The sequence below is a fragment of the Pezoporus wallicus genome, unplaced genomic scaffold (assembly GCF_028554395.1).
Source record: "Pezoporus wallicus isolate ANWC-B61680 ecotype Strahan unplaced genomic scaffold, APGP_CSIRO_Pwel_v1 contig_593, whole genome shotgun sequence".
In the NCBI taxonomy this organism is placed as follows: Eukaryota; Metazoa; Chordata; class Aves; order Psittaciformes; family Psittacidae; genus Pezoporus; species Pezoporus wallicus.
The window spans coordinates 8,537,670-8,547,147 of NW_026642342.1; the positions used below are offsets into that span (position 1 = coordinate 8,537,670).

General features: G+C 61.9%; 1 protein-coding gene across 1 annotated transcript; it reads left to right on the top strand.

The window, feature by feature from the left end:
• Positions 1 to 653: 653 nt before the first annotated feature.
• Positions 654 to 2,017, top strand: FOXL2 (forkhead box L2). Its single transcript, XM_057429084.1, has one exon. It carries the CDS (start codon positions 915 to 917, stop codon positions 1,833 to 1,835), a length of 921 nt encoding a protein of 306 aa, XP_057285067.1. The 5' UTR covers positions 654 to 914; the 3' UTR covers positions 1,836 to 2,017.
• Positions 2,018 to 9,478: the final 7,461 nt, after the last annotated feature.

A 9,478-nucleotide genomic window follows, 5' to 3' on the forward strand; every position in this document is an offset into this window, starting at 1 on the left:
TGAAACCAGCTGGAGACGTGCAGGTGAAGGAGCGGGAAAACTGGCCGGTGTGTCACGCCTCGCCTCGTCACCCTCCACCGGCCCTCGGGGCGCGTCAGCCCCGCAGCCTACTTCGCGGGGAGAGAGGAGAGACCTGACACCGTTTGCTCTGCCTCCTGCAAACAAGGGCTGCAAGAACCGACTTGCAGGCAGCGGCAGCAGCCTCCTTGTGCTCCCCGGGCGCGATCGGTTGGCGGGGCCCGGGGCCAAGACATACAAACGCGTCCGCGTGTGCGGCTGGACGTCCGGGGCAGGGGCGAACGCCGCGGGCACACTCCGCACCCGCCGCCTCCGACGAGGCCCCTGGCCGGGCGGGAGGGGAGCCCACCGCCGAGGGCCCCATCGGAGCTCCTCGGGCGGGCGGGTGGCGGAGGCTTGATCGGTGCTCCCCCGGACACCGCCTCCCCCCTTAACTTCCCCCCCCCCACCTCCCCGCCCCGGTGGCGCGACCGAGCCGGGGCGGTTCCGCGCCGCTCCGCGGGGCTACGTCGGGCCGCGTGTGCGTGGGGCTGAGCGCTGCGCCGTGACTGCGGGGTGAACTCGGCCGTGCCCAGCGGCTCGGCGGCGATAGGGGAGCGGGCTCTTGACGAAAGCGGAACTCGGCCGGGCCCATACAAATCAGAAAAGAGCCCGGCTGCGGCGGCAGAGGGGAGCGGAGCCCGCGGGGGCAGGGACGCTGCCGCCGCAGCGCTGCACGGACCAGCGGCGCCGCGAAAGGCGACTCCCCATCTTCGTCCCGGTCCCGGCTTCGACCTCGGCCCCGGTCTTAGCGAGCGCCGGGAGGGACAGGACGGCCCCCGGCACCGGGCTCCGCACATCGGACAAGCGCTCCGCAGCCGTGCCGCGGGCGGCGGGACGGCGGGACGCGGGGCACCATGATGAACAGCTACCCAGACGGCGAGGAGGACGCGGTGGCGCTGCTGGCTCATGACACCGGCGGCAGCAAGGAGCCGGAGCGGGTCAAGGAGGAGCTGGGTGCAGAAAAAATCCCTGAGAAGCCGGACCCCTCGCAGAAGCCCCCCTATTCCTACGTGGCCCTTATCGCCATGGCCATCCGGGAGAGCGCAGAGAAGAGGCTCACGCTGTCCGGGATCTACCAGTACATCATCAGCAAGTTCCCTTTCTACGAGAAGAACAAGAAGGGCTGGCAGAACAGCATCCGCCACAACCTCAGCCTCAACGAGTGCTTTATCAAGGTGCCCAGGGAGGGCGGCGGCGAGCGCAAGGGCAACTACTGGACCCTGGATCCCGCCTGCGAGGACATGTTCGAGAAGGGCAACTACCGCCGGAGGCGAAGGATGAAACGGCCTTTCCGGCCGCCCCCGACCCACTTCCAGCCCGGCAAAACCCTCTTCAGCCCCGACACCTACGGCTACCTCTCCCCGCCCAAGTACTTGCAGTCCACCTTCATGAACAACTCGTGGCCGCTGGCGCAGCCCCCTGCGCCCATGCCCTACGCCTCCTGCCAGATGTCTGGTGGGAACGTCAGCCCCGTCAATGTGAAAGGACTCTCGGGCCCGGCATCCTACGGCCCCTACTCGCGGGTGCAGAGCATGGCGCTGCCCAGCATGGTGAACTCCTACAACGGCATGGGCCACCACCACCACCACCCTCACGCCCATCACCCCCAACAGCTCAGCCCGACCAACCCCGCGCCGCCCGCGGCCCCGGCTGCGAACGGAGCCGGCCTCCAGTTCGCCTGTGCCCGCCAGCCCGCCGAGCTGTCCATGATGCACTGTTCCTACTGGGAGCACGACAGCAAACACAGCGCCCTGCACTCCCGCATAGACATCTAGGGGGACTTCGGCCGATAGCCCGCCGCCTTTGCACCGGCTCCGCTACCATTCTGCGATCCTGCCGCCTTTTCCTTCTTTCTCGGGTCTCTCCTCCTCTCCAGCCGCGGACTCTCTCCGTGCCTGAACTGTTGCGGTGGGGAAACGGCGGCCCTGCTCCTTGTGTAGTGTAAGTGTAAGAACCGTCCTACGAGGAGGAGAAGGCGGTGTAAGTGCCGGTGCGCTGTAGCTGGGCGAGCTCGGACTTACCGTTCGTTTCTTTGCTCGTTTGTGTGTGTTCGTGAGACTTTTTTTTTTTTTTTTTTTTTGGGGGGGGGGGAGCATGTAATTAAAAATAGGCTGTTTAGCCCTCAAAATTCTGCTCCTTTATAATTCAGCCTTAATCCTTTCGGGCTCAGCCTTGGGGAGAGTGAAAAGCCCAGCTTGTAAATAGCGGCGGCATTTCCATGCGTGGCGGTGCTGGCTGGCGAGGCCTAGCTGCTGCCGTGGTGCTCGTCCTCCTCCTCTTCATCTGCTCTTTTTCCTCGGACTGCAAAACACCGCGCTTCTTCCGAACCGCGGCTTTCTGTCAAAATAGTACTTAGGTGGGGACTTCTGGAGCAGCGGGAGATGTGCGATATTGCCGGTTGTCAGAAACCCACAACCGAACCTGCCAGTGTCACTCGGGAAACGTTTCACTGTCGGTAAAACATAGTTTTGAAAGGAGACAATGTCCTCTGAGGTCTTAATTTTATACAGGTCTAAAAAAATGTTTTGACAAAAAAAAAAGACGGTTTCCTGTAAATTGGAATATTTTTTCCGTGTGCATATTATGAATAATGAAATTATCTTCGGGTTTTTTCGACCCTAAACCTGGCCCAAAATGGATTCTCTGGTAGGTTCTGCTTTCGAATGCTTGCCCTTTTAAAACGTTTTGATCCTTCGATTTTACATAGATTGTGAAGAAAAAAAAATAGCGTTTATAATACGGGCCAGTTCGTAGCGATTTTGTAAACGTTTATGTAAGCTGATAGATGCTGTGGCATAGTACCATTTTGGGACCAACTTTTCTAGAGTGAACTAGCACTTTTATTGTACTTCCTAGCATTGTAAAGTCTCCAATAAAGTGGCTTTCCTTCTTTTCAGATCGTTTTATTTCGCTCCGTTCCTCCGTGATCGGGGTCGAGAAGCGGCAGCGGAGAACGGTGTGGGCGACTTGTCCCGGGGCCGTTCCGAGCCGTCCGGCCTGCTCCCTTCGGCGGTCACCACTCCCGGTCCCAGTTCCAGCCGCGGCCCTCCAGCTCTCGCCTCCGCCGCGGGGAGTACGAGGACTGTGCCGGGGCGGCGGATCGGCTCTGTTAAGCGCCGTAGCGGGAGGGGTCCGGTGATGTTTTGGCGGCTGCCGTGGAGGCACCGGGACCGCTTCGTTGGCTCTGCGGGAGCGATCGGGAGCGCCTCCGCTGTGGGACACGGGCAGCCGGCGGCACCTCGCCCCTGTGCCCGGCTCTCCCGGAGCAATGCCGGCGGCTGTGGCCGACACCGACCTTGGCTCCGCTTTCGTTTCATCCCCGCCCGCTCGGGGCCGCGGCGCTGGACGACACCGCGCAGCCCCGCGTTGCTCCGGGCCAGTGCCGGTGCTTGGGGCCGCTGTCGGGCCTCGCTTTCCAAGCCGGGCCGGTGGCTCCGGGCATGGGCCTCGCTTGAGGAGTTCGTACGCAGCTGCTCCTTTGCGGGCTGCACGGGGGGATGGGAGGCGCAGGACGGGACGGTGCTGTCGGCAGGTGGGGTGGTCTCCGCAGAGTGTCCCCTCGAAAGCCAGTCTGGGCCAGGCCTGGTGCTGTTCGGCGGGAGGGAGTGGGGATGTGCGTGTTCCGCTCGTTCCGAGGGGGGGAGGTAGCAGGGCGAAACGCGGTACCGGAGGTGAACACTCCTCTCCCGCTGCCGGGGACAAGATGGGGGTCCACGGGAGAGGTGACCCGCGGGCGCTGGGTGCAAACAGACCGTCGCCCGGCTGGAGTCCCTGCTGCGCTGCCTGTCACCGGTACCCAGACCCTGACCCGAACAGGAGGGCGTTGGGAGCGGTGTTGCCGCCGAGGGTTCCTGCTCTCGGGGCTGCAGCAGTGCAGCTTCGCGCTGTGCACCAGGACAGCGGGGCCGAGCTGCTGCCGCGGGGACCTGGAGGTAGGGAGGGAGCGAGCCCAGCTCCTACCATGAACACACCGGTGTCATAGGGAGCGAAATGCCTCCCAGGCTGGCAGCCCCGGGATGCCAGCGCACATGGCACACGGTCCCCACTCATGCCTTCGCCACCCTTGCCTCTGCCGGCCTCTGCCGGGAGCGGGGAGCTCACTCGGGGCCTCTGACCTGCCCGGGACCCTCGGGTGGAACTGCTGGTGGAGGGGAGAGGCGTCACCGTTCACACGGCCTCAGGAGGGCAGGGCGACCTCGGCGACCGGCCCAGGCATCCCGGTGTCCTCCTGTGAGTTGTAGCCTTGCACCGGAGAGCTCAGGGCCGTGGCAGCTCGTTCTGCTTGTTGCTTATTCGATAGTCCCGCTTTGTTTCCTCCGGGGTACATGGGGGCCATGGCGGGATCACAAGGGAAGCGATGGGCTCGGGGCGAAGGGAGGACGGGACCTCCGCCGGCGCCCCCCGGGCCGGCTGTGCCACCGCTCGGCCGGGCTGTAGTGCCTATAGCAAACGGCTGTGAGCTGCTGGGGCCTTGCCGGCGTTGAGTGAAGATATAAGCTCCGGTGCCCTGGGGCAGGGGTACAGTGGTGGCCCCCGGGGCTGCCTCGATTCCCACGGGGCCTCCAAGCGGTGCCGCCTCAGCAGGGGACCAGCGCCCGGCTGTGGTAACAGAGGCAGGGAACACGGCGCTGGGCTGCCTTTCGGTCCCTTTCGGGCAATCGTTGCCTCTGGACGAGCGTCTTCTCGCCAAGAGAGCGCAATGAGGTGTGTGTGGTTCTGCTTGGAAGCGGGTAAAGGTGCTGTCGAGCCTGCACCCACTCGGGGCTCCCCTCTGCGGCTCCTTCCCCGGGGTCTGGTCCCGCCAGGGAAGAGATGCAGGCGGGCCGAGCCGGAGGAGGCCACCCGTCCTGCCAGGTCGGGGCCTGTCTGGCGGACTCCCTGATCGACCGGGGCTCTGCTAGCCTTTGGTTCTGCTCTCCGAGTCAGTGGGTGCTGCCGTCGTTCCCGTAGGATGTTTTCACGATCTTACTCTATAAACAGAGGCTGTACTGAATGTAAACTCGCGTGGTTCACTAAGCAGCCATCGTGTCGTGTGTACGGCTGCAACCCTCTCCCTTCACCCTGCCCTGAGGACCGACCGGAAAGCCCCCGTGTGGACCTCTGCCCTGTTCGGGCCCAGCAGGGCCCCGCGCTGCTTCCAGCCCGGCCGTGCACCCGGTGGGGCCTCCCCTCTCTGCCCTCGGCCCTTCGCAGAGGGGACGGGAAACCAGAGCAAGAGCCCTGCCGTAGTCCAAGCCGACTCACTGGGCGCTGCGGGGCGGCAGGGGGGTGTGGACACGGCCCGTCCTATGTCCCTACCGACGTGGGGAGAGGAGCCCGGCCTTCACTCCTGGTGTTTGCCTTGGGCAGCGGGCACCGGCCTGTGGGGAGCCGTAGGAGACCTCTGTGGTGTGCGTTAACGAACACCCAGGCCTTGGCACGCAGAGACTGAGATTCCCCGCGCCGCCAAGCCCAGACCATCGGGCAGATAGTGCCTGCATCCCGGGAGAGCGGCGCTTGGTACAGCAGGGGCTGGGCGGGAGAAGGCGTCTGTGCCCACCCCACGGGCACGGACGGCACGGGCCCATGGGGTGTCAGCACACTTCGGATCCTCTCTCTCCCACCCCGGGGTGCCCGGGTACCTCCTCCCTCCTCCCATCTGCCCCGGGCAGCGGCGCCAACCCTTCCCCGCCGACCGCTTAGGAAAGCAAGCGGCAGAGAGCCGATCTCTTGGCAAGAGCGGGGTTTGCGCATTGTGTAAGGCCTTTCCCCGTTATATAAATGACGGCAGGAGGAACGCTCCGCCAAGCGGGATGCGCTCCCCAGGCCGGCACCTTGGCGTGGAGCCTTCCTCAGACTTCGCGGCCACCGCCCGCCGCGGAGCTGCTTCAGTCCCGGAGCCGAGGCATCGGGGCCCAGGGCCGCTAGTCCAGCCGAGCTGCCGCCGCTGCCCTGCCGGAACGGCCTCAGGTTTATGCAACGCTGGCGAGAGATGAAAGCAGAAGAGCGAGGGCTGCTCTGCTTCTGCGCAGAGCGGGTGTGGAAAGAGCCTGCCTCGGCACTGCCCGTGCCCCTCGCGGGAAGGATTTGCTGCCCGGGGCTGAGCGGGCTCCCACCGCATCACGGCTGCTCTAGCCCTCGGGGCAGCGCCAGGCCTGGGGGTGGGGGAGCTGTTTTGTGGCCGCAGGGTTTTCTTCCTTTCCGGTCCTTTGCGCAGCCCTCGAACCCGGTGGCAAAGGCTTGGGCGCCGGGAGCACTCCCCGTCGGTACGGCTTGGCACGGCACGGCTCAGCTCGCTGTGCCAGGAGCGGGAGGGCCGCCGTGCCGGTGACTGCAGACAGGGCCGAGAGGTGCTGCGGGAGGAGCACAAGGCCCGTTCTCACCTTGCGCCCCGCTCCCGCCCCGGCGGTGGGGCTGTTTAATACCGCCTGATTCCTGGTATTCTTGTCCGTGTTTTAAGTGGTGAAAAAGTCATTTCCAGTCCCATGGTCTGCATTTCACCCTGAACTCATTGAAAAGAGTGCGGGGTCAGGACTGTTTATTATACAACCAATTAAAACAGGAAAATATGCAAAGGCTTCAGCGAGATCCGGCTATTGTTAAGCCGAAAACGATATTTTTGTTTCGAAATAAAAGAGTACATTTGTTACTTAAAAAATCTCCGCTCTGCGTGTGTGACGAACGCGGCTCCCGGCGGTCGGGAGCGCTGTAAGCTCCGGTGGCCCCGGCCCTTCGCGTCCCTGGCGGAGCCACGGGTGCTGCGCTACCGAGGGGCGGCTCGACGGAGTGGGCAGCGGACAGGGACCGGTGATCCCCACTTCCACCTCCTGGGGCAGGGACCGGGGATCGCTTCTTGCACCCGCCGCTATGCAGGTTCCGCTCCTGTCCGCTCGCAGGAGAGGCCGGCCAGCATTAAAAGCAGGGAGCCAGCGCCGTGCAGGCGGACATGAGCAGCCGGGGTGGTGCTTTGGGCAGCAGAAGACGGTGAAAACCAAGTACTGCGGGGACTAGAAAGGCCGACACTGTAGCGGGCAACAGGCAGGGCCGAGTAACCAGACTGGGGAGCTCCGAGCCGCGGTGCAGAGTTCGGGGAGCAGAGCTGAGCCCAGCCACCGGCGGCTGAAGCCCCGGGCACAACTCGGCGGGTCCTCTGCGCCCCCTCCATCCTTCCCTGCACAGCCCGCCCGACGCCCATCGCTGGGTCTGCGGGGCATCGCCGCGGCTCGGCAGGGCTCGGTAGCCCTCGGGGATGCGCTGAGCAGCGGGCCTGGGAAGCGCTCACCAAAACAATCGCTCCGGCTGGCCTAATCCAATGAGTTTATTTTAGTCCTCGAGCTGTATTGAAAACATTAGCTCTGCTTCTTGTGGTTGTTTACAGTATGTTGGTCTCAACATCGTAGCCGCCCTTCTGGAAAAGTCTTTCAGGATTCAGGCAGAGGGAAACCAACACAAGTGACTCTGAAAGCAAATGATTAAATCAGAGACAGGAAGGCGGAGGTAATGAGTTTTCACTTATAGTTTACTCGGGTGGACATCTTTCTTTTTAGTTCTATAAGTTTAGAAACCGCATAGGGTTTTATTAGCCAAACAAGCAGCTGCAGGGTTTGGAGGGCTGATGGGAATTCGTTCAAAATCAGTTGCACGTTGCCTGGAGCGGAATTCGGCTTTCGAGAAAACCTCGTGCTTGCTCCCGTCTCAGCACACGGACGGAGCCGGACGGCGGGCACCGAGGCTGGGGTGGAGGGGGAGAGCCGAGGAACATGGAGCACGAACGCCTTGCACAAGGCAGGGGAGCTTTGCGCTCCTTCAAGCCGCACAGAGAACACTGTGAGAAATGTCACACATGGGGCGAGATCCGAACATGAAGCCCCGGCTCTCCTCGCCCAGTATTCAGGACGGGGCACACCTGAAGCCCTGGATGTCCCCAGATCGGTGTCCCCGCAGGTCCCAAGAGTGGAGCCTCCTCCCGGCACAGGCTCCCTACCCCCAGCAGGTTCCTGCAAATGCTGCCGGCTTGCTGGCAGATGCCTTTCTCGCCTACTTTCGTTTAATTTCTTTAACGGGATTTCCCCGCCACTACCACATGAAGGGCTAATTCGGAGCGACTCCGAAGGAATGTGATTTCTCGTTTACACTGGCTATCTCCGCACTGGGGAGGGTGAGGGCAGTTCACCGACCGCTGTCGGGAGCTGAGGCCCTTTGAGGGGCTGAAAACACCGTTATGGCTTGGGAAACGGGCTCCGTGCGAGGTGGGGGGATGAGGATCTTGGTTCTTGGGGCTGGGGGGAGGCAGCTTCCACCTCTTGGGGCGAGCGGCCCGGCGCAGGGACAGCCAGTGACCTCTTGTCTAAGATACGGAGACTGTTTCCCCGTTTTTTTTTTTTTTCCCAGCGATGTCATTTTATTACTATCGTTCTGTTCTGTGGAAACCCAAACAATAAAGGGGGAGAAACTGAGCACACGAAGCGTATTGTCCTTAGTTATCAAAAAGGGGGAGAAACAAAAAGGAGTCGCTCACCACTTTTTTTTTTCCAGGTGTTTTTAACACGATCAGAAAAACAAAAAATATTGGGCACATGCTCTTGAGGATGCGCCGAGTTTTCCCCGTTCCCTGCTTTAGGCGGCGATACCACCCGGTGCAGTTTCAACAAGGTTTTAAAGCCTCCCCAGTCCCTCTCTACACGAGGCTGGGGACGGCCGCTGCGATCCCACTGGTACCGGAGGAGACGGACCCCCGGGAGACTTGCATTTCTTCCTTACGGGGTGCCGGAACACAGACCCAGCCACCCCAGTGAGCAGTGGAAGGGGCTAGGGTCAGCGGCGAGCGAAGTTTCAGGCAGGGGTGTCCTCCCCATCCCCTTGGCCTCACAAGTTGCCTTTCTGGTTCCTATGATGCCTCCGAGATACGGGGACGTTTTGTAAAAAAATAGGCGGTTTTAAAAGTTAGCAGGGGAATTTGTAAAGTCTTTGTAATTACACATCACTGATCACACCTCCTGCGGAGCAGACTCCTGCCCTGGCTGCTGCAGTTGCTGTCCCACGGAACAGCCACTCTCTACTCCTTCCCAGCACCGGTAAGGTGCTCCGGAAAATCCCTTGCTTTGCCTTTACAGCTCAGTACAGCCCAGCGCAGCCAAGCGTTGTCTGGGACAGTCACCAGTTAGTTGCCCTGGAACAGAAATGGGAACCACTTGTTTAAACACCCTAAGGTCCCAAAATCTCTACGAGCCATCACAGGAGAGGGTTTTTTCCCTTCCCGGAGGGGAAGGGAGCAGGGATTACAGGGAGGAATGTCTGCCCTGGCTGCGGCAAGCACCATGAGATTGCGGTTTGCCTTTTTTCTTTGCCCATCAGTTTTTCCATTCCTTGAGGAAATTTGTTCGGTATCTGAATCAAAGTGCACTATTCCAGCCCTTTCTGCCGTTTTTTATCTCGGCCC